General features: G+C 38.9%; 1 protein-coding gene and 1 long non-coding RNA gene across 6 annotated transcripts in view; one reads left to right on the top strand and one right to left on the bottom strand.

Annotated features, from left to right (window-relative positions):
• Window positions 1–6,106: 6,106 nt before the first annotated feature.
• The window catches only part of Cblb (Cbl proto-oncogene B), a 179,982-nt gene continuing 161,058 nt past the window's right edge, over window positions 6,107–25,030 (bottom strand). For all 3 annotated transcript variants that reach the window (XM_038344773.1, XM_038344776.1, XM_038344775.1), the window contains 3 exons: window positions 23,775–23,915; window positions 19,640–19,759; window positions 6,107–9,641 (listed from right to left, as the gene is read on the bottom strand). In XM_038344773.1, coding sequence (XP_038200701.1) covers window positions 9,382–9,641; window positions 19,640–19,759; window positions 23,775–23,915 — 521 coding nt within the window. In that variant the 3' untranslated portion in view covers window positions 6,107–9,381. The remainder of the gene's footprint in view (window positions 9,642–19,639; window positions 19,760–23,774; window positions 23,916–25,030) is intronic.
• LOC119824572 overlaps window positions 6,702–25,030 on the top strand; it is a 74,307-nt gene continuing 55,978 nt past the window's right edge. For 2 of the 3 annotated variants that reach the window (XR_005287114.1, XR_005287112.1), the window contains exons 1-2: window positions 6,702–6,854; window positions 19,288–19,384. This is a non-coding gene — a long non-coding RNA (uncharacterized LOC119824572). The remainder of the gene's footprint in view (window positions 6,855–19,287; window positions 19,385–25,030) is intronic. The other variant, XR_005287113.1, reaches the window with a different exon arrangement.

Below are 25,030 nucleotides of genomic sequence, written 5' to 3'. Positions count from 1 at the left end.
ATTGAAGCCTCACAAATGAAACAGATGTTTTCTGATTTAACCTGTGAGAATACATATTTGTTCTCCTTTATGCATTAGCTTTTCACTGAATGAAGCAATTACGATGGGTTTCTCTTGTTGAGAAATTATAGGCTGAAGCATTGAGTTTTTCCTTTTCTACTTTTTAATAAACGCAATAAATAAGAATGTTAAAGTAGGTGTTTATACATGCTCGAAATGGCTGGGTTTAAGACCCATGGTTACAAGCCAGGTTGGAAAGCAGGTTGCATGAGCCACAAACTTTCCAGCACCTGAGCTCTTGCCTCAGTTGCTATCTATACCTCTTCATTGGCTGAACCTCTGTTACCATCTGCTGACCAATTAACAAAATACTCTTGAAGAAAACATTCTTCAATAAATAAATATATATTTATCTTTGCAGTCATATCTGCTATGATATAGGTAAAGGTCACTTATAGGTTATTCCTCCTCAATTCCTTTCTTGCCTATGAAGGGAGTGAAAGAACTTACCTCATTTCTCTAGGTTTCACTCTCATGTTTAATGTGTGGAATGAACTTAATAGTAGATCATGATCTGCTCTTAGCTGGTTTTTAGCAGTTCATGGAATGAGACTGATTTTCTCTGGTTTACCTATGTTTTCTATGTGCAAAGAGAAGGAATGGAAAATAGTGTCTCTGAGTCATAGCCTTTAAGAAATTTGAAACAAAATATAAAGTTTCCAAGCCCAAACTGCTATATAAATGTTTAATTATGTTAGTGGTAGATTAAAATGCCCAATAGACATACATTAGTCCATGTAGCATGACCATTTTTTTCTTCTCATTTTGTAGGAAATTCCAGATAAGTAGACATTGCACATTGCACCTGATTAAACATTTATACAAATAAATGCATTGGTACTGTTAGTTTCTGATTCATGCCTGAATAGCCTTGGGCTAGATACATGTTGGTTAAGTTTACCATTTTCTTTAAATAAAAAAAAAAAAACCATTCGTGTCTTACATTGGAATGACTCTTTAGGGAAACAGGCTCCATTTGGGGAGTAACTACAAGGTGGTCATTGATATCCTAGGTATGTTGATGTCAGCTGTTTTATTCCATGTTCCCCTATATTAAATTTTGTAAACAAGCTGAACCAAAAAAGCAGGGAGAGTTTACTCAGGGAAAAGAAATCACCGCAGCTAAGAGAGAAATGAAATGAGATTGCCCTGTCCTGCTGGCAGAAAAGAAAGGGATTCCCTCAGGGGACTGGTAGGAATCAACTAGAATTTGCTCAGAAGGGCTGGAGACAACTGATCTTGTCAGAGAAAAATATTCCAGAGAAATCAAATGGAGCAGTCCAGGTCAGAACTTCTTTCCTGGGAAGTTCCCTTTCAGGTAACTCTTATAAGATATAGGCTATGCTCATGTGAAATAATATTATGCTCATTATTTACTAAACACTTTTGTCTTGATGGAACACCAACATAATGAGGGATGTCTGTTCTCTAGTCACTGCTTTTGATGCTATCATTCCTTGTTTGGTCACCTACATTCTAACTCAATCTAGCCTGCCCACTCATCCCTAATTTTGGTCACTATTCCACCTCAGAACATCATTGAGTGAAGATCTACCCCTTTCTTTCACCCCACATCATTCTTATGCTTCTATTTGGTGGTCCTTCTGTATATGTGTTGCTTTTATTGGTTAATGAATAAAGGAACTGCTTTGGGCCTACAGCAGAGCTATAGGAGAACAGACCTAGGCAGAGAAAACTAAACAGAATGCTGGGAGGAAAAAGGCAGAGTCAGAGAGACACCATGTAGCACTGCTAGAGACAGATGCCAGAACTTTAGACAGTAAGCCACTGCCACATAGCGATACACAAATTAAGAGAAATGGGTTAAATTAATATAAGAGTTAGCCGATAAGACGCTAGAGCTAATGGATCAAGCAGTGATTTAATTAATACAGTTTCTGTGTGATTATTTCAGGTCTAAACTAGCCATGCAGCCAGGAACCAACAAACAGCTCTCTCCTCCTACAAATTGGAATGCCAAAATGGTAGACTAAATCCATGTAAAACCTGAGAAAACTTAAAAATAAATTCTAGACACACACATAAAAAAACAAAGTTTAGCTGTATTTATTTTTCAGCTGGCAGCATGTCACAGCTCCCTTAAGAGAGGTTTTCCTGATTAAGTCGTAGCAAAAGAAAACAGCTGCACCATTTTGAAATACTGGTTTTCTGGGCCATGCTGCCAGCATGAACTCTGACTCTTCCAAGAGACCTAATATTTGGATGGGGCTTATGAGCAATGTACTACAGCTTGCTTGATAGCAACTTGGACAGGCTATGTTCAGAAGTGGGGCCCAGTACATGACTTTCAGAGGCAGGGAATGGCTCCATCATGCTGGACTGGGCAGGGCAAGCAGGAAATGCTGTATTACTCCTAGCAATGATGCAGCTTAAGTTTCTAAGAAGCTCTTAGATTTTAAGAAGACATCCTGGTCAGCGAAGGCTTACAGATACACAATAAAGACAGATTCAGACATAAAAGACCTGTAATGGGTCACATTGTTGGATAAATGTATGTAGGCCTGGGAAAGAGAAGAAAAAGAGTATAGAGAGGTGAAAAAGACAGACAGTCATAGATTAAAGGAGTAAAGATAATAAAATAAATATTAAAAGCAATAGAGTAAAAATAAGCCATGTAAAGTTTGAAAATTCAAAGAAATTCTGGATTATGTTTATTATTGTGTTTTCTTTGAATATTTTGACTGTGAAGGAGCTAAGTACAGAGAGGCATTTCATTATATGTGCTTCTAAGCTAAACCAGCATGCATATTACAAAGGTATCTTGACTACAGAATTTGGGAATAAGGATATGTTGCTTTGGAAAAGTTTCTTCTTTTGTTTTCACAAAGGATGAGAACCTGTGGATTGCTTCCAGACTAATATGGTATGATGGATCAAGAGCCCCTGAAGGTTCCATATAACACCACTCAAAAAATCACTTCACCTAATAAACAGCAGGAAACAGTTTAGGCAGAACTACACCCAATTCCCAAATATTGTTTATAAATGTTTCTTTACATTTACAGGGGGTTATGCTATAGAGATTTGCACTGGTATGGATCTTGGTTTATTGATACAAATTTAAGGTAAATTTTATTATTTGTATATTTCTGTTCTTAAGTTATTGTGTTTGTGCAGCTCATTTACAAATGTAATATATATTTAAGAAATATAGGTTAATAGTCATCTATTATAATCAAGCTTGTAGTCATGCTAATTATGTTTACTAGACATATAGAGATATATTTCAGTTAGGTATTCTTCAAATATTTCAGAGACCTTCAGAATATGGCATTTAAATGTTTTAAGCAATTAGAATGTTTCATGACAGTGAGACACATCTGGTCCTGGCAGTACGGGTCTACTTCAAGATGATGATGGGCATCAAAGGAGCTCCTCATAAAGTTTGTTAGCCATTTGGGCAAGAAACTGCTCTTGCCTGGACTGCTTAACTGGACATGTGGGACCCACAGAGAAATGACTGCTGAACTTACCTAAAGGTAAGAAAGGGCCTTTGGAGTTTCTGCTTCATGAAAGAGTCTGGCAGACACATTCAAGGACACAGAAGAAAGTTACTAAGAAACTGCCAATATAGGCGGAACTGTCTTTGAAATTTTCTGCTTAGTGGAAAAGTCTGCTAGATACTATGGCCTGCAGGCTGAAGATTGGATGCCCCAATGATACGGAAGAACATTGGGTGACTGTCCAGGCAGCGAGATGTCTCTGTCAATTCTAGAGTTTTGGAAGTTGCTGACAATACACTTCCTGTTTTCTTAGGTTATATTACATCCTTCTTGAGTGTTTGAGTTGAAGAATAGTTATTACTATAGTTTTCCTTAGATATGATAAAAGATAAAATAGATATAAATATTTTAACTGTAATTCTTGCTTGATAACTGTTTTGTTAGATGTAATTTTACTATGTTAAAGCCTTCCTTTTTTGTTTAAAGAGAAAAGGGGAAATGGTGTGGGAGTTCCTTCTGTCTATGTGTTGCTCTTATTGGTTAATGAATAAAGGAACTACTTTGGGCCTATAGGAGCTATAAGGGATCAGAGCTAGGCAGAGAAAACTAAACAAAATGCTGGAAGGAAAAAGGCAGAGACAGAGAGACACCATGTGGCCAGAGACCACACTTGATTCTAGGCTTTTTAGCTAGAGAACCCACCCTCGTGGTCACATGTACTTTGTCAGAGTTTCTATGTAGTCACACCTTAAGCTTTATTGTTCACCTGGATTTGGAATAAATGGACAGATTGTTGCCTGGAAAACTTTTCTCAAATTGTACTGTCTTTTAAATATGCTAACAATGAACTTCTTGGTGTTTGACTCTCCGAACTGATGCAGAATGACTAAGTCAGTCTGCACTGGGATTTCATTCTTATCTCTTTGTATGAGACTCTCTCCCCCGGCTCAATGTGCTACTCTAGTGCTTCTTTGATTTTTAAAATTTTCAATGTAGTCTTCAAATGTGGATACTAAACTCACATACATGTTTGCCTGGAAACTGCTTGCTTGCTTATTGTCTAATGTGTCACATACTCAGTGGCTTGATTCCCTTGAGTCTTATTCATTGGCACAAATCCTAAGGCTGCTTGTATCAGTGAGCCTGGCAGGGGGCCTTTTCAAGATGGTTCAAAGCCCAATGCCTTGGCAAGGATCCACAGGCTCCATGGGAATAGGACCAAGACTTGCCCTTCAATGGTGGTAATACTTGTCAAAGGACTTACTGCTGCCTCCCTCTAGCTCAGTTTCACTCTGCTCATACACAGAAGGAATCCCAATATGTCAATGTTTTTAAATCTTAGTGTTTTTGTGATTTTGTTTAATAGCAGTTAAATGATTTTGGTCTTTGCTTAGTGAAAGAAAATTAAGGCAGCGTGTGCCATCATGTTAATAAGTAGTTTTGTTAATGATGTAGTCCATGAGTGAAGAAAGCAAGATTAAAGCGAGGAGAGGCCTTTCCACCCATGGCTACAAGTCCAATTCAGGTCTATTGTTCACTTACTGGAAACACTTTGCTGATCTGAACTTTCTATTTGCTATGAAGCAGGTGTGGTTCTGCATATGTGAACTGCAAAAGCCCACAGTGACCACAGGACTGGTGTTGCCTGCTATATAAACAATGGCTTACTGAGGAAGGCAGGACGGGCTTTGCATGACTTGGGTTTTATTTGGAAGAATTAGCCCAGCTAGTACAATGAAAAGGCAAACAGTAGAACTGACTAGCAAGTACAGGCATGGGCATATGTGGGCAACTGCAAGTTAAGTAGAAAGAGGGACCATTTCAAGAGAGAACAGAGGTGTACAGACATGGAATAGCCACTGAAAGATGCAAAAAGGGGGCTGTTCAATAGTTGTAATGTGTTAACCTACAATATCTATTGTATAGAATTACTGATGCCTTTCTCATCTCACTGTGGGTGAATTTAAGGAATATGAGTATCATGGTGCATGGGATTTTGCATGTCTTGATTAATTTTATGACATTTTGATAATATTCTTGATATAGAATGAGTTCCCTGTATTCGGTACCTCAAAATGGCAGCAGTCACTGACAATTTGTGTTAGCACCTGCATCAAGTGCTCTTACCAAGCATCTATTGTTTCAATGGGTGCTCTTCTTACTTTTAATCTATGTTGTTTCCTCCATGGTTTATGCTAGCCAGTATCCAGTGATTACAAAAGTAAAGATTTTAAAGAAGAGATATCAATATTAGTCAGCAAATGTCTACTCATGATCCTGATAGGTATCCTCCTCTATCAGTACTTCCACTGATAACGGGCTTATTACCTGTAACCTTAAATTCTGACTTTCATCTCTCTGGCATGATTGAAGTCAGAGGGCAGTGAAGTCACTTGGATTTGGCACCTTGTAACTAAGTCATTTTCTAGGAGGGACATATTTGCCCATTATATTCAATAGCTCTGTAATGCTGTTTTCATATCCTTTAGAAAAATAACATCAGAAATGTGCTCTCATAGGAAGATTTGTGCTCATTTGAAAAATAACATACAAACTTCATTTGTTAACATTCATTTTTATAAAATACCTTAAAAGAACAGATAAAGTACTTGAGGTTACATATCTAGAATTGAAAAAGAGGAAGAATAAAATATAAATTAATTGAACACATAACTATTTTGCCACATTAGACAAGTGTAAAAAATGCATTTCAAAACAATAAAAACGAGAATTGAGAAGGGAGCCTTTCTATTGCTGTCTTTTTCCGGAACCTCTTCCTTGAAGCTCTAGTATTCCAGGTTTACAGGCAGGACCTGCATTCATGTTTAAAATATGCCGCATTTTACTTCCAAATCAGTCCATCTGAAACATCTCAAAACCAGATGAGAGAATTCAGTGCAAACTAAAGCTTCAAGTTGAATATCCGAGAGGCAAAGTCACGTTCAGAATGGAAAAAATGCTTCTGGAACTGAACAAGTAAGGAGTTCACATTATGAATAAATTTTTGCATGTGTCCTTTGTGTGAGAAATGCTTAGTTAGCAAACAGACCTTGGAGGTTGTACTTAGGGCTCTTTTGCACTCTGGGCGGGGCGGAGGAGCAGGAAGGGCTAACAACTATAATGAGGGTAGAAAGTTCAAGTTAAACATTAAAATGACTGGATTTGGTTCTAGAAAACTTGGCTGTGATATATCAGATACCAACAGATCAGGGAGGAAAAAAAGGTGATTCACATACACACAAACAACACAACAAAAACGCTCCCCGATTACTGGAAATGGAACTTCACAGGAGATGGATCCTAAGTCCTCAACACCAGAACAACTTGTAGGTAGGGGCTAAAATTAGCCATGATTTGTTTTAATTGTTTAAATCATAGTAAATACGTCTAAGGGTAATTTTATTGTCAAATCTTGAGTTTTGGGAGGAAAGTCTAACATTCTGGATCAGAGGGAATAAAGTCTGAATCATCTGGAAAGTATAGCTAGTAGTCTGTTTCATAATGAAAATTAATTTGACCTATGTCCTTAAACACATTCTGTGAATTCCATGGTTTTTTGTTCTCCATTGTTTTATAAAAGACTCACTGCTTTACTTTATGACAAAACTGGCAGTTGCCAGGGGAAGATGCAGGGATCTTGGTACAATTCAGAAACTTACTCTTTCCTTCCTAACCTCAGGTCCAAACAAATGGTATCATCACATTTTTAGCTTTTAAATTCTTGCTGATAGTTTCATGTATTACTCTAAAGAAGTGTATGAAAATATGTTGCAGTTCCCAGCGTTCCTGTCTTACATCACCCTTTAATCTATTAAGGTGTTCTAACAATGTTAACAAATGGGCATTTTGGTTTTAGGTTATGTCGATGGTTGGCAAGATACATAAAGCCCCAAATACATAGCACTGTCCCCATATGACATCGGAATCTATATAAAACAAGTTAAAAAATTATGGGCAGATAAAACAAGTAGCCAATTGTAAAAAATAGCATAAAAACTGTACTCATACTTCCTTATAGGAATAGCACTCTAAGGAAATTAGAAATACCCCTCTGGGGGCAGAAGCAGCCTAGGGTTATCGGAACAAATCTAGAACAGACTGTGAATCCTCAAGTCCGTCTCACCCTATGCAAGTCAGACTGCAAAGGAATGTGCCGAACCCCCTTGCTGGGGCAAATATGGCTTCGTGCATAAATCTTTTACATCACCAACTCCATCAGATCTATCCAATAGGTCTCTCTTCTCCCTAGTCAGGATTGAGACTCACCATCTGAGGCATTTCTGTGTGTCCCACTGGGTGTGGAACAAGGAGTGGTACAAACCTTCCATGAACCTACAACTAAGTCTATCTTTAGGAAGTATCAAATTTGGTCAAGAAATTTTTGTAAGGGAGATAGCTTTGATTTTCTTTTTCCATTATTAGGGATAAAAAAAACCCTAAAATTTCTGGAGTCTGAAGCTCTCGCATCAATTTCTGGTGCTTCATCCATCAGATTAGAGGACATTTATCATCAAACACATATATACAACAATATCTTAGAGCCAGTTTGCGCTTTAAACAACCCAAGAGTGCAACGCACACCGCAGATGGTCAATAGATATTTTAGATTCAAACTAATACCATGGTTCAGAAGACCCACTTATTTTGTTTAAAAAGGCAAAATTATGTAAAGTCTTCATCTGGACTGGATGGGGCAACATGGAACAATCAAAGAGAAAACCCACAGAGTAAACAGGAATCCTAGTTTGACTGGAGGAAGGGTCCTGGGGATTTGCAAGTACCATGGCTGCAGTAGCAGTGGCACATAACAGTCATCAGTACCTCAGGAGGAGGCTCGCACACTGTGAAGAGCCAGGGTGACATACCCGAATTGGAAAATGGACTGCATTCCACGGGCAAAGGGGTGTCCATGACCTATCTAAAGGCATATTAACAGATTGTGAGGAGTACGGCCACCTTTCCAGCTTTACTGAAAGTGATACAGGCATAAACAATCAGGGGATCTCATTATGGTCCTGGAACACAGCACTGTCTCATGCGAGCCTGTTTCCCTACATCTGCAGTAGTCACTTTTACAGCATCATGGCACTCTGGGGCTGTAAGAGGGAGAATATGGAAACGAAAGGTCACAGCACTCGCACTGACAAGGGGAAGCTCTTTTATATTATATAAAAACCCTTTACAAAAGGCAGCTTATTGACAAATAATGCTTTATACATTCAGGTTTACCCCCCCACCTCTCAACAGTGATGGTTCACCAAAGAAAAGACTCAGTAGTGAAGACAAGACACACACATTTTCTTTTTCTTTCTGCATTCGTTGAGATGCTGTAAATCAGAACCTTCAGACTAGCATGTCGTATAAATGGGAGCAATGAAACTGGACCTGGGGACTTGAGGTGGGGCCTGGATAGAGAGCAACACAAACAAATGATTTTGCTGCTGATGCGGACAGCAGGGGCGGGCATGAAAAGGTTACAGCAGACGTGACCAATTCTACAAAGGGCCTGTCAGGAACACAGTACAGGAATCCAAAATAGAGACAAAACGCAACTCTGCCAACGTGTAAACAAGGAAAAGCATTTCACAGATTCAAAGTTCAAGGGGAGTAAACGTCTTTAAATTATTTTATCAGTTCAACCCTGATTTAAAAGTATGGCTAGCACAAACACAGAAGCTGCAGCGTGGGCATCCTAGGGGAGCCGTGATCTCCAGAGAAGTGGTACTCTAGGCCTCCCTTCTGGAGGCGCCATGCAAAAAGACGCTGGGGCTCCTGCATCCCCTCTCAGTCCTTCTATTCCATACTCCTGGAATATTTTGTCAACTGTTTTACACTTTGGTGCTTGTAGTTCAGACTGCTATAGGTTTAGACGTGGAGAGACTGGAGGAGGGAAGGCAAATTCTCGAAGTATGCTCCTGGCCACTTCTACGTTATTCTGGGCAATCTCTAAGGCTCTTTTCACTTCTTCAAAGGCATAACCCTCTCCCATGAGTTTTGCAATTTTTGCATCGACATTTTCCAATGCTGCCTCAGGCCCATGGGGTTTTCTGTGATGAATTTCTGGTGCAGTTCTGCGGGGTCGTGGTTTGGGGGGTCGAGCTGGTGCTTGCGAACCATCTGTGGAGATTTTCAAAGACAGACACCATTGAAACAGCAAGATAAAAATGAATTGCCATACGATTCTCAGAAAAATTAGGAAACAACCTTCCTCAAGATCCAGTAACACCACTTTTGAATATAGCCAAAGGATGCTCAATTGTGCCACAAGGACATGTGCTCAACTATGTTCATAGCAGCTTTGTTTGGCACAGCCAGAAACGGGAAACAATCTAAATGCCCTTTGACTGAAGAATGGATAAGGAAAATGTGGTACATTCACACAATGAAGTACTACATAGCAGAAATAAATAACATCTTAAATTTTGCAGGCAAATGGATGGAGCTAGAAAACATCATTTTGGGTAACCCAGACACAGAAAGACAATTATCACATGTACTCACTCATAAGTGATTTTTAAACATAAAGCAAAGAAAACCAGCACACAAATCACAATCCCAGAGAACCTAGACAACAATGAGGACCTTAAATACATCTAATCTACATGGGAAGTAGAAAAAGAAAAGATCTCCTGAGTAAATTGGGAGCATGGGGACCTTGGGAGAGGGCTGAAGGCGAGGGAAGAGGTACGGAGGGGAGCACAGAAAAATGTAGAGCTCAATAAAAATAAAAATAAGATGAATGCCATAGGACACAATTATGCTATCAATTTTTAATACCATTACTTATTTTCTCTACAAATATGTTTATTTGTTTGCTAAATTATTGTGGAATGGAAAATGCTACCTCATTTTGAAAATTAGAATGTGGTGGGAGAATGTAGTAGTTTGACTCAAAAAATAAAATTTTTCTGATTTCATATTTCACTTTTCAGGCCACACAACAGATATATAGAAGAGAAAAACAGAAACAAACAAACAAACAACAACAAAATAGTCAAAGCCCAAAGCTCAGAGTAAAAGTGGCCAAGATCTGTTTTATCACATACTTTATCTTTCTCAAGTATGGCACAGCCTTTGGCTGCTCCGAGAGGAAGAGAGTGGAGAGTCCCTAGTCGAGGGGATGCTTTCCCTATAACCTAATAGAAGAATGCAGAATAGCCTCCAAATGTTCTCTGTCCTACTCATGTGTGGCTATTCGGAACTATTTTCATAAATATACTCTGTAGGCTCTCCTCCTAGCTGACTTTTCATGTTAATAATGCTGAACTTCACTGACAATGAGGAAAAATAAACTGACAAGAGCAGATGTTTTGCCTCTATGAGTCAACAGGTTCAACAAATCAAATGTGGCTTTGCATGAGCAAACATATTCCAATACAGAAACTTTTGCCCCTCAAAATGCAAACATTGAGAAAAACATCATGAGGAAACCGGCTTATAGTTCAGGCCCCTGCTGGTAATTACCTTTTTTTCTTCCTCTCATGCATTTTCTTTAATGTGTGCAGCTGTATGTATAGTAGGTGTGTACATATCTGTGTGTGTTCAAGTGCGTACACATGTGCCATGACCCACATAATTACCATTTTTCTTCCTCTCATGCATTTTCTTTAATGTGTGCAGCTGTATGTATAGTAGGTGTGTACATATCTGTGTGTGTCCAAGTGGGTACACATGTGCCATGACCCACATGTGGAGGTCATAGGGCAACCTTGGTTGTTAGTTCCTGCCTTCCACCTTGTTTACTTTGGGATTTCTAGTTCAGCTCTGCATGTATCAGGTTGGCTGGCCTACAAACTTCTGCAGATTCTCTGTTTCTTGCTATCATTTCTCTGTAGGTAGCTAAGATTATAGATGCATTCTAACATATCTAGCTTTACATGGGTTCTATGAATCCAAACTCAGGCCCTTACAGCTACATGGAAACTAATTATCTACAGAGCCATTGCCCCATCCTGATAACAGTTTCTTTCTTTTTTTTTTTTTTTTTTTTTTTTTGGTTTTTCAAGACAGGGCCTCTCTGTAGTAGTTTTGGAGTCTGTCCTGGAACTGGATCTTTTAGACCAGGCTGACCTCGAACTCACAGGGATCCGCCTGCTTCTGCCTCCTGAGTGCTGGGATTAAAGGCATGCGCCACCACTGCCTGGTGATAATATTTTCTTAAAGCGAAACCAATAACATTGGTACCAGTGAACAGGCAGGACTCTTGAGGACAAAGGGAATTAATTATATAGTCATGCAAAGAGTATATAACTTCTGGGTGCTGCCAAAATCTGTATTGGTTTTGCATTTATATTAAACTATATATCACTGTACAGCATCTAGGCACTCACTACTTACTGACTGGAGAACAGGTGTTGCAGGATACTCACAATTGCTGATGCCACTAAGGACTTAGGCCCTTGCTAGAAGTAGAATCAATACCAACAGGGCCTGAGCTGACTTTCACCCTCTGAGCCCAAAACACAACAGGGACCAACCACCATTCCAGTTTCAGGAGTATTTATTACATAGTGAGATCCTCACACGTTTTGCTCTTTATACGTCCTTACCCGGTGAACGGCTAGTGTGTCTCTATTCTCGTATGATGCAGAAAAAGCTGGTCTACCTCATTTTAATAAGGAATATATAATGCCCAAACTCACTAATGCCAGCTGCTTAACAATCTGGGATGTGAAAGGGAGACATGGTGACCACAAGAGTCAAAGCCAACACTATATATTAAATTAATGTCTAAGGCTCAGGAAACATTGCAGAAGAGGACTGTGGAAAGATTGCAAGAGCCAGAAAACCAGGATGCATGCCTGATTATATATATATATATCTGAATGCAGGTAGCTTTTGGCACTTAAACAATTCAAGGAAACAAAAAAAGCACAAAAGCTACATATAAAATATCTAGGCATGAACTTAGTTATGGAAGTAAAAGCACTCTATTGTCAAAGGTTATGAAAACAATAATTGAAGAAACTGACAAGATAAACAAAACGGAAAGATTTCATATTACATCGATTTGAAGCTACTGTTAAAATGCACTACATAAATCACTCTATAAATTCAAATCAACCTATAGACTAAGTGCAATACCCAGCAAAATGCCATGATCCTTTCCACAGATTGAAAAACCAACCCTAATATTTATATGGAAGCAAAAACGATCTCAAAGAGTCAAAGCAACCTTGAACAGAAAGAAGAAAGCCAGAGAGGCGCCACACAGCAGACTGCACGACATACTGCCAGCCCACAGCAACACAACAGACTCAAAGGCTAATTAAACTGAGATCCAGAAACAGACCTGTTCACCTGCTGCCAACTGGATCTCACAAAGACAAAAATCACACACCAGGCAAAAGAATGCCTCAGCAGTGGTGCTAGGAAGCTCAAATATCCACATGTAAAAGATTGAACCCAACCCTTACCTCTTAACCACTTAACAAAAATCAGCTCTGAATGTGCAGGAGGACCCTGGTGGTACAGCTCCAAGTCCTTTCCTTTCTTACTGTTAGTAACTGCTGTGTTCTTCAGCGTATATGTCATATTGTGCAATTCGCAAAACCACAACAAACAGATGAGATTCCTTCTGCTTTACAGATGTGAACTGTTCAAGAATGAAGACAGAGGTGCTAGGAGGGGTTTTCTGATGGGAAAGAGAGCGGGACCCCAGTGGAGGGCTCTGCCAAGGTCATGGATGTTTCACTGCTCCAGTGTCTTCCACTCCTTTGCTGGCACTGCGGCTCCTTCACCGCTGTTCCTGTTTTGTTATAAAGGAACCCAATGTGCTTTGGCAATCACTGTTACATTACATGGAGGTGTGATTGTGGATTATGAACTAACTTGGTTTTGGCTTGGCCACTGATTATGTTGGTAATCACAACATAAGCTTGATTAACAGTAAAAGAATAAATGTGTGCATAGCCTACAAAAATTGTCAGAATTAAAGTTGGATTCTATTAGGCTGATGTTTGTCTCTGTGGGATCCTGTTAAACTGTTAAAGCTTGCTGGGTTTCTTTATTTTATAAATTAAGCGTATTGCAGAGTTGTATGCATTTATTTGTATTTATGTATTATAGCTATGTTTTCAGTTATATAACAACATATACATTATATACAGTATAACATATTTTATATGAATAACCACATAGAAAGAATTTTATATACTATACTTGTATGTGAAATGACCTTGATGATCGTCATAACCAGCTTTCTAAAATAACTATCAGAATTTGTATTCTACTGTAAATGCTTAATAAATAAAGTATTGTATAACATGTACATATCATTTGGGAAATAGACCTTCAGTAATTTAGTAAAGAAGTACTATTCTTGGAATAATCATTAAAACTCTTTGATTAGTAATTTTTTATGTTCAATAATAGTTGAGAATTAGAAGAAATAATGTGAATTCAACTAAATAAAGAATGAACAAAATGTAAAAATATATTACAATCTTGTTATTCAAATATAAGTTGCTTCAAAGAATTTTGGAGCCCATTTACATTGTGATATTGAATTATTACAGCATCTTAGACACAGTCTAATCAAAAACACGATTTCATATATGGTTTTCAGTGCAATACAAATAAATGAAAGATCTTCACATACACAATATTTCAAATACACAAAGAACAGCAGGAGAGACTGCTTTAGATACTCATGGCAAGCACTTCAGTGCTGTGGTTTTAAATCAGAAGCCATGTGCATGAAGGTTTTCAAGAGGCATCAATGACCAGATGAACTGTAAAGCACAACCACACTGAAATTTCCATCACGGAAACAAAACTAAGTGTTAAATGCAATTTACCCTGTCACTAGGAAATCCTCACTCTGCATTTCCAACCTTTGTGTGAATTATAACCATGATTTCCAGCTGAAATCCACAAAAAGATTACTAACAGAGCAGTCTGCTCAACAGTCCTTCAAATTTCCATTAAACTAATAATAGAGGAAACCAGCACTGCAGTTCATCCCCTTATTATGTCAGTATAGTTAGCAATTAAATAATTTCATATGAGTCATGGAACATTCTAGCTTTGTTTTCAAGTCCTTGAACTACTTTTTAACTGCTAATACCATGAATAACCTCCACCAGGGCTGACACTGCAATATAAGAACAAGCAGTATGGAATGTTTAAGGAATTCAAACTGCAGCACAATGTGTATAATGTCTGAGAAAAGCAGCATGAAAATTTTACAAAATTACATGCAGTGACTGGAGACATGAACTACATGGGAGTGATGAGCTCATGTATAGAAGTCGTTCACTGGCAAAAAGTTGCCTCAGTACAGAAGGAAATAATAAGCCAGTGAAATTATTATTTTATTTTTTTACAACTTTTTTATCATGATCATTTGATGAAAAACCAATAGTAACATTACTTTTTTAATCTATAAAATACTTCCTTTGAGGGGAATGAACAAACTTGAAGTACCTTTTAGCTACGTAGATGCACTTGTACATATGACGTTATTAAAAGGGAGACAAAGGGTTTCTATTTTATTTTATTCATATCTATTTATTCATTCATTTATTCATTTATTTTTGAGGCAGGGTTTCTCTGTGTAGCCCTGGCTGTTTTGGAACTCACTCTGTAGATCAGGCTGGCTTCAAACTCAGAGCTTCACCTGCCTCTGCCCTAAAGTGCTGCAATTAAAGGCGTGCATCATCGCCTGACAGAAGGATATTTCTAAATTGATGAAACTATATTTTTGAATTCTTCAAAACTGTTCTTTTCATAGTTTATTGGTGAGTAAGCAACTATCAAATATTTATATAGCTCTGAAAGGTCATAGACATTCAATGTCTTAGAATTAGCAATCACATCAGAATCCTTGTGGGGTCATGTAAAAGAGGCTTCGATAAGAATAGGTTATTGTGGAACAGAGTCATGAAGGCACATACCATCCAGGTCAGGTTTTAACTGAGGACACCTAATCCAGAGGTGAGTACAGATGTGTAAGTGTGGAACACTAGCAGGATTCCTGTTAACAAAAACAACCCAGAAACAGGAAATTGTTTCTGTGCTTTGCTGGTGCCTACAAAGTTTGAGATTAAATATGTGATGCTACAGCTGGCTTTGGCCCTTAATACTCTGCTGTGGGACAATGGTCTGTACCCTGTCATTTATATTTTAAATAAATGCTGATTGGCTTAGTAGCTCAGACTTCTTATTAACTCTTATAACTTATATTAGCCCATTATTCTTGTCTATGTTAGTCATGTGGCTTGGTACCTTATTCAGTGAGGTAGTCACATCTTGCTTCTTCTGTGGCTGGGTCACTATGGCAGAAAGAACTTCCCTCTTCCTAGAATTCTCGTTGTCCAGCCTCTACTTCTTGCCTGGCTACTGGTTAATCAGCATTTATTTAAAATATAAATGGCAGGGTACAGGCCATTATCCCACAGCACTTCCCTCCTTATTTAAAAAAACACAACAAACAAACAAACAAACAACCACAAAAACACCGAATCGAATATCTTTTGTTTAGCTTTTCTCCTGATCAAAACTTCAGATAACAGAATGCCCACATGGGCAACTGCATCCACATAAAGCCTGAGAGAACTTGGGAAGTATTTCTAGACAGAAAAGAATAGAGTAAAGCATGGCTTATTAATAGCAGCACTATCTCAGGTGGGCTCTGCTTGCTAGAGGCAAGCGCTGTCATTTAAGAGAGGCTTCCTGACTCAGCTTTAGCTGCAAAAACTTTGCAGCCCTTTTAAGAGGCTCTGCCACAAAACACTTAAATGGTATTTATGAATAGCCTACAGCATGCTTCTTGGTGGTGGCACAGACCTTGAAACACCATAGAGTTGTGGCAATAAACATGGCTCTGGCCAGTACCTCCACCATGAGGCTGGAATCTTAGAAACCTAAAGAATGGGCTGAATCCAGCTGTCAAAGCCACGGCTTTAATCCTAGCTATATCCATTAGTAAATTAAAGACTGATGTCATCAGAAAAAGAGAGAGATACAGTGAAGATAGATTCAAAGATGAAGAAAACCTCTAAATGGCTTACTGTCAGTCTAAAATATATGTAGGTTTGGGAGAAAAAAAGAAAGAGAAAAGCACGAAGGGGGGAATGGGGGGAGCTCGGAGGAATGGGATGCTTGGGATACAGGAAGGGTGGATATGGGAGCAGGGGAGCATATATTTTAATTAAGGGAGCCATCTGAGGGTTGTCAAGAGACTTGACTCTAGAGGGGTTCCCGGGTTTCCAGGGAGATGCCCCCAGCTAGTTCCTTGGGCAGCTGAGGAGAGGGAGCCCGAAAAGGCCAGTTCCCATAGCCATACTGATGAATTTCTTGCATATCACCATAGAACCTCCACCTGGCGATAGATGAAGAAAATGACAGAGCCCCACATTGGAGCACTGGACTGAGCGCCCAGGGTCCTGATGAGGAGCAGAATGAGGGAGAACATGAGAAAGAAAGTCAGGACCGTTAGGGGTGTGTTCACCCATGGAGACAGTGGGACAGAACTAACGGGAGATCACCAACTCCAGTTGGAATGGGACTGACGGAACATGAGACCAAACCGGACTCTCTGAATGTGGCCGACGGTGGGGGCTGACTGAGAAGCCAAGGACAATGGCGCTGGGCTTTGATTCTTCTGCATGGATGGGCTCTGTGGGAGCCCTCTCAGCTTGGTCGATCACTCTCCTGGACCTGGGGGGAGTTGGGAGGACCTTGGTCTTAACATAGAGTAGGGAACCCTGATGGCTCCTTGGCCTAGAGAGAGAGGGGGGTATGGGTGGAGGGGAGGGGAGGGAAGGGGGAGGAGAAGGGGAGGAGGTGGAAATTTTTAAATATAAAAAAATAAACCTGTCTCGAAAAACCAAAAAAAAAAAAAAAAAAAGAAAAAAAAAGAAACCATAAAAATTTTTTTAAAAAGTCCTTAAAATAAAGAAAGAAAGAGAGTAGTTGGGTGTGGTGGCAGACACTTTTAATCCCAACACTTGGGAGACAGAGGCAGGCAGACCTCTGTGAGTTCAAGGTGTGGTGGCACACACCTTTAATCCCAGCACTTGTAATTATAAATTATAAGAGTTAATAAATCTGAGCTACTAGGCCAATCAGTTTATAATTAATGTAGACCTCTGTGTGATTTTTGGGACTTAACAACTGTAGAAACTAGGCAGGACAAAAACCACAGACAACAGTACTCTTGTATTTTTTTTTTTTTTAGGGAAAAACTAGTCCAATCAGGTTAAGTGGATGTTTTTTATGTTTGCTACTCCAAGCACTCTTGAGATTTCTATTGTAATGCTAACCCTGATCAAAAAGCTCAAACACCTGCAGGAGGCTCCTGTGCCTACAACACCCACGTGTTACAGAGCCAACATCAAAGAATCTGTGAAAACAGGGTCTTGCGATAACTCTACTCACAACTTAAATCCCTTTATTTTGACACAGTTGATGGTGCTGAATATATTTTAAGTCAGATGTGGTGCTTTTGCCAAAGGTCTATCTTAACATTATTTCATTAATGGCTTTGCTTTCTCATGCCAATCGGGACTGGAAGATGTTTCCACTCATCAGTCTACGTTTTATTTGGAACTACACCCTACACACAGAAGGATCTGAGTGGCTAGACATGAACTGGCAGACAACATATAAACCAAAACTTGAAGAAGTCAATAAGGTCTTAGGGTTAACACCTCTGGGGTTTCAGAGGGAACTCTCCATCTCCTGTATGGTCCCAAGGAGGATCTACAATGCTGATAGTCATCAGAGCGGCTCAATAATCTTTATTTAGAAAGTCCCAGGTATATGACTATTACAGTTAACAAATCTTCAGTGAATTGATTTGAGCTTAAGAATAAAAACTGAAAATACTGAAATCATACAAAATCTTCATAGTGTGAAAAACTTCTGATGTTGACAAAGAGGAACCAAATATGTTTCTCATGAAACCAAGTATCCAACTTAACAAAGACATCAGTGACTAAGTGTTCCTTCCATGTCCCCATCTACATTCTTATACATGCTGGGCATCCTTCTGGATATCTGTGTTATAATACAGTGTATCACTTAAATAGTTTGTTTGGAGACAGGGTTTCGCTATATAGTCTACTTGTTTTTACTATGTCTCTATCATCTATCTATCATCTATCTATCTATCTATCTATCTATCTATCTATCTATCTATCTATCTATCTATCTATCTATCTATCTATCTATAGCAATCTGTTCTTCCATACATTGTAAGGCTTCCGCTTCAGGTTCTAAGTGCTGGAGTTACAGTGTTATGGTGTGGCTCCTTTCCTTGTTGTATTCTTCAGTGAGATGGTATTTGTGGTAGCTGAGTAAGTTGTGACTGTGGAACTTTCAGGAAAGGGATTAATATTGATTAAAAGGTCCAGCACTTCACAATGCCTGAATAGGGAGATGGTCACCTAAGGAGAAAGAAGCAGGTTCTCACCAGATACCTAATTAATGGCTGGCACTTTCTCATGGCCTTCTCAGCCTTCAGAATGTAAAAAACGAATATTTGCTGATTAGCAGCTAACCTGTGGTAGTCACTCTAGCAACCCGAGGTGACACTCTTAGCTTGAGTGTTAAGACACAAGCAGAAGACACAGACAAATGAGTCAAGCAAATAAATGAATCATGAAATCTGAGGTAATAACAATTATGAGGAACAATCTTTCTCTACATGAGACCCTCTCTTGAAAAACCGACCAACCAAAACAAACAAACAAACAAACAAACAAAAAACCAACCCACAAAAACAAATATAGTAATACTGGCTTGGTATTCCTTCTAGAGAGATGCTCGTCTTGATGTGAAATGAAAAACACAGCATGGGCAGACGTACAAAGAGATTTTCTGTATTTCTCAAATCTGATGAGACGAAATGGAAGGTAAGAGAAAGAATATACCATGAAACCAAGACTGTGCACTTACTGACGGTTCACACAAAATATTAAGCCTTCTTTTTCCTCCCCTGAGGCAGTTTTCTGGGTGTTGCTTTCATATGTATGCTTTAGAAGCCAAACACAAAGGATGCTAAAATAAGTGAATGCTTGGGTGTAGTGCAATAAACTAAAGACAAGGCGACAGAGCGAAAAGTGCTATATAAAATAGGACATCATTGTTAGTGTTTCCAGCCAACTCACCCGAAGATGAAGGGAGCTGGTCATAGTCCTGGGAGGCTCTGTTGGGCTTGATGCTGTCTCCTGGTGCTCTCCTGGCAGGAGGTAAAGGAACTTGGCCACTTGCTGGCTCAAAAAAAGGATCTTGAAAATAGATAATTTTTTAATTAAAAGGATGCTCCCCATTGATTGGCTGAAGAAAGAACTCCGGGAACTTGAGAAGGACTGTAGATTCCGATAAAATAGATTGGACAACTGATTTCCTGAGCAATCATAACCACTTTGACTGTGTGGGTTTTGTAATTCATCCATTTGTTCAGGAATGCTACTTTCTTGACTTCAAAATTAAGACCACATATTTTTATTTATCTTTTCAGATCACTTATTTAGCTCCCTCTTAACTCTAATTTCTTTCCCCCACATAAACTCTTCAATGAATAAAAGCTGCTGAGAGAAAAGCATGAAAAAATATAGCATCCACTTTGCCTCCAAGAGTATTGCTGGACCACTTGAGCTCCTTAAGCTCTGTGTCAATCTAAATCTTCAAACAAACCTGGAGTTTGGAATTTTTAAATGAATTAATGAATGTACAAATATCTGTAAATGTGAGATATTTTTTATTCACTGCACTATATTGGAAGTTCCAAAATATGCTAATACCCAGTTGTCAGCCTGGCTCATTGTATAGTAAATTCAATTGCAAAAAAGAAAGAAAGAAAGAAAGAAAGAAAGAAAGAAAGAAAGAAAGAAAGAAAGAAAGACCCATTACTAAAAATAAAGTTTAAACACACAGTAAAAATGCGCTTTTTTAAAACCTTGCTATATAAAACTGTGAAACATAAATTGTAGATTGAAAAATCATTTCACTAAGAATGATACAATTCATTCTGTGGAACTAAAGGGAGAACAGGGGTCTGTGCTGCAGAAGTCACTAGCGGAGCAAACCTACCTGCCTTAAAATTAGTAGTCTGTGGCTGAAAGCCTTAGCACCCTCTCTGTTCTAAACAGAAGAATAATAAAAACATTATCTCTCACATCTTTGGCTCACTAGGAATTTCCACTCTCAAGTTTCCCTCATGTTACTTTCTTCTGTGCATACCATCTCGGAAGTAATTCCAAGTTCTTTGAGGGCAGAATTTTTCTCATTTCTATGGTTCATATGAGATCTCCTTACTCGAATACATAGCAACAGGCAAAAAGCTTGGCAATCAGCTTATGCTCATTCAATATTTTAACTACTAAATATAAATCCATGCCGATACAGATTTTACATAAAGAAAGACAGGCTGTAAATACATATACTTAGGCTATAGTTTAGATCATTGGTTCTTCATTTGAATCTGACAACAGTAATAGATAGAATGTGATAATTTAAGAATTTACATGCCTTTAAACTTGCCTATTTTCATACTAATTTCTGACTAGAAAAGGTAAGCACCATTTAAAATCATAATCTAATTATTATTTCATGTACTCTTCCTGCAGCAATTACCACCAGCTTTATCGTGCCTTCAGAGTATCCAAACTTGCTTACTGCTTTCGAGCCAAGTCACAGGCTTCCCAGATATGTCTATGTCATTTATAGACAATCACTGAGAGCTAATGAAGTTACAATCTGTATAAATTTCAATATTATAAATGGACTACAAAATATACAACTGTAGTTCTTAAATGTCTTCCATTAAACCATTTTACCTAAAGAGGGACACACTAAATTATTATGACCACAGCAAAAACACTTAGGATCTGCTCCTTCACCACATGCTCAACTTTGTGTCCAGCTAAGTTGCTCCTTGTGAGGTACAAGGTGAAGGTGTATCCTTGCTGAAAGTTATAAAACTGGAGCTACTGTCTCAAAAGAAATAGCACTATGTAGGATAATTACTAGCTGTCCTCTGAAAAGGAAAATTTGAAAATCAATAAAGCTTTGGCAATTAAATTCTTTAAAAACTAAAATAAGCCTATTTAGGATTAAAAAATACAATCTAAAAATGCTTCAGCTAATTGTAATTATACAGTCATACATTATTTGAGAACATAATACACAATGTGACCAATTTGCTAAAGAAGCAATGTAGTACTGAGCCTAATTTAAGCATAGGAAGGAAGGTCCCTCATGACTTCTTACAGCAAATTCCCAGAAGACGCTGCTGCACCGCAGAAGGAGAATGGAGTGTTGCTCTCACCCTGGAATTTCTCACATCTGAACACGGCGGCCTCCACATGGGAAGGGCACCGCAGACAACTCCCCTCATTTGACTTTACTATTGTAAGCGCAACCTCCCAGATGGCACAAGCTCTCTGGCTAGTCCCATCACGACAATGATTCAATAGGCTTGAGTAAATCATACCCCCTGAGTCCTTTTCCAAGGCTGTTGCCAACCACCTGGTATTTCTTTGCATTTTATTTATGCAGACAAACTTGTATGTCTCCAAGTTAAAAATACAACTTCTCTTTAACAAATTCAGCTTCACTAGACTTGAAACTTGATTGTGATTTTAAGACTGGATATGGCCTTCAAAAGAGATTCTAGGTTAGAGGAACAGCGAGAGAAATCTATAATAAGTCTGCCAAAGACACGGTGCATCCCATGCCCTTCAAAAAGACATTCATGCAGGGTGTGATCAAGACTTTAGTGCTGTCCTGGCTTTGTTGCTTAAGCACAGGCCCTGGCACGAATTGCAGAAATGCCTATTTCAACCTTCCCACACAAAGGAATGCTTCCTTTCTCTTTCTTTTTGTTACACAGAAAAGGAGGCACGTATGCCCAGCGGTTGCCTTGGGTTTGGAGATAGCAAATCAAGGAGCTTTTGTTGAGGACTTGGGTTTTGTTAGTGTTTGATTGGCTTGTTCAGAATGGATGGGTCACACACGGTAGTGGGAATTATAATTTTGCCAAAAGAAATCTTGTGTGAAAGCGCAAGATAGAAAGCATAAAGGAGGACCTGAGCTGCATCTCGGCATGGCTTCCCTTCCTCCCCCCGACTGCAGTCATGAGGTCTCTTTGTAGAAAGGCAGTTCCTGCAATCTGAAATTGAACTACAGAGACGTCACCGGGGGGTAAGTCTGGCATGCCCGACCTGACTCGGCTGTGCAGGGCATGGAAGGCTAGCATACAGAAACAGGCATTTAATATACTATTTTGAGAAAATGCATATCTATCTTGTCTTTAAATTGGGAGATTATCTCAAGGAACTGAAATCTCAGGACTGCGAACTAATTTGAGTACACTAAGAACATACTAGACAGCACGGAGACCACAGAGGAAGGTGGGCAACCATCTTCGTTTAGTTCTACAGTTCTAAAAGCGCAGTGCTGCACTGGAGTCTAGTATGTGTGTCTTTCCTGAGGTTTTTCTCTGAGTGAAGAGCTGCCACAAGCAGTGTGCCACCGTGATTTTCTAGAAAGATGATTAAACATTCTGTACAATGTAACAAAATATTTTCTGCTAGTTCTTGGAGATCCTGACTTTGTTATAAAAGAAGCCAGTGCACAGAGACCTCATGAATCAGGATTTATGTCATGCATACCTTAGGAGTGCAAGGAAGCCAATCAGAAACTGTCTAGAACTCAGCATTGAAGAATTGGGGCTTCATGCTTGACTTAGGACACTTGATCTTGCTTAGGCAGCATCGTGGGAGTCCATCAACTGCATGAAGGTAGGCCCTGCTGGCACTTGAAGGTGCTTTGTATAATATGTAGAACACGTGCCCTTTGTCCTTTCCTTCCTTCTTTTTCTTCAAAAATTTCCTAACATATATACGATATATAATATACAAGCCAGTCCCAACTCCCTTCCATAAACCTTCAGTTTTCTGCTCCACCAGTGGATCTCCTGTCCACATTTGCCTTGCTTTTATAAATAGTAAATAACCCACTAAATTCAACTGGTGTTGCCTACATGTGCATGGGTGTGGGGTTAGCCACTGGACCATGGGTAACCACTATGATTCCTTATTGCTCTTTCCATCCTTGTGCTAATCCGTCATTAAATCAATCCGGTGTCAAGCAAACCAGCCAACCACTGTTCTCACTACCGAGGAGTCTTTCTGCTGATGTGGCAGGTCTTGGGAAACACTAACATGAATTTGGCAGCACAATCTTAGATGCACTTTATGTTAAGAGAAAATTCTTTCTCGGAGTTTCACCCACTCATACCTGAAGGAAGAAGGAAAAGGTCCTGTCCTGAGGAAGGTCGGCTACTGGAGCCAGGAGGTTTCGAATGTTCAATGAGACTATGTCTTGCAGGAGGTGGGGGAGGAGGGAGAGATGGGGGGAGAGCATCAAAAGCATCTTCACCTGCATTTAAAGAAAGGTCATTATCAACAGTAGAACTTCAATAATCAAAATACACAGAGTCAAGCAAAAGCCAGGACTGATTTTTTTCTCCCATTACTTCTAAGTAAGTTCCCTTGCAATTTTTATTCAACTGTTCACTGACATTCATAATGGACTTGATCATTTTGTGGAAAAGTGTGGAGAGAAAATATACACACACAAACAAAAGACTAAAACCCTGCCATGAAAACTTTTTTTTCTGCTTCCTGAGTCTTTTGATAAAAAGGAGCAATTCCAGCTCACGGTCCCGTGGTAACCTCTATACTATTAGAATACTAGAACTCTGAACTGAAAATTATTATCAGCAGAACAGAAATCTCTGCGAAATAAAAAGAGTTTGTGGCCTCTCATGAGAAAAATCACACCATGCACATATATATATGGGAACACTTCCAACCATCCCCTTACAGTTGATCCACTGGACTGTAATTCACTGACACTGTAGCAAACATTCGGTTTACCAACAAAGACCACAGCACATGCACAGTACAGGAGACTCCACTGTTTACACAGCAGTCATCTCCAGAGAAGAACATGCCAGTGGAGACCCCTTTTGATTGGCCCCAAAGCTAGTTACTACATGTATGCATTTTTAAGGTTTACTCAAGGTATAAACTATATTGCAGTGTGGCCTTATGTCTATGGACTTATCCCTGCCACACTTTGCTAGACAAGCCAGTCTTTCTTACCTTGAACTTTTTTAAAAAAAGGAACGAATATAGTTTCTAAATAATGTACGTCAAATGTGCTGTTAGTGAGACAGGCTATATGTAAACAGCTTCATAGGTTATTAATAAAAATCACATGTATTTAAGTTGAATGCATTAAACATAAATGCTTTAAAGTGAATTTGCTTTCGTTGTGCTTGATTTCCAAAAGTATACAAAAATTTGATTGAATTATCATAAATATTTTTAATTAAAAGTATTTGAGAATATAGGATAGATTTCTTACCATTCTAGGCTCTTTCTGTCACATAATCAAATCCTAATCTTTTATTTTCTGTCCCTAAGTATCAGAACCATACTAGAAATCGGGTGATAGGAATTTCAAACCTTAAAGTGTTTAGATTTTAT

This window comes from Arvicola amphibius, chromosome 10, assembly GCF_903992535.2.
Source record: "Arvicola amphibius chromosome 10, mArvAmp1.2, whole genome shotgun sequence".
Lineage (NCBI taxonomy): Eukaryota > Metazoa > Chordata > Mammalia > Rodentia > Cricetidae > Arvicola > Arvicola amphibius.
The sequence above is the reverse complement of the archived record's forward strand: the minus strand, read 5'-3'. Positions and strand labels throughout refer to the sequence as shown.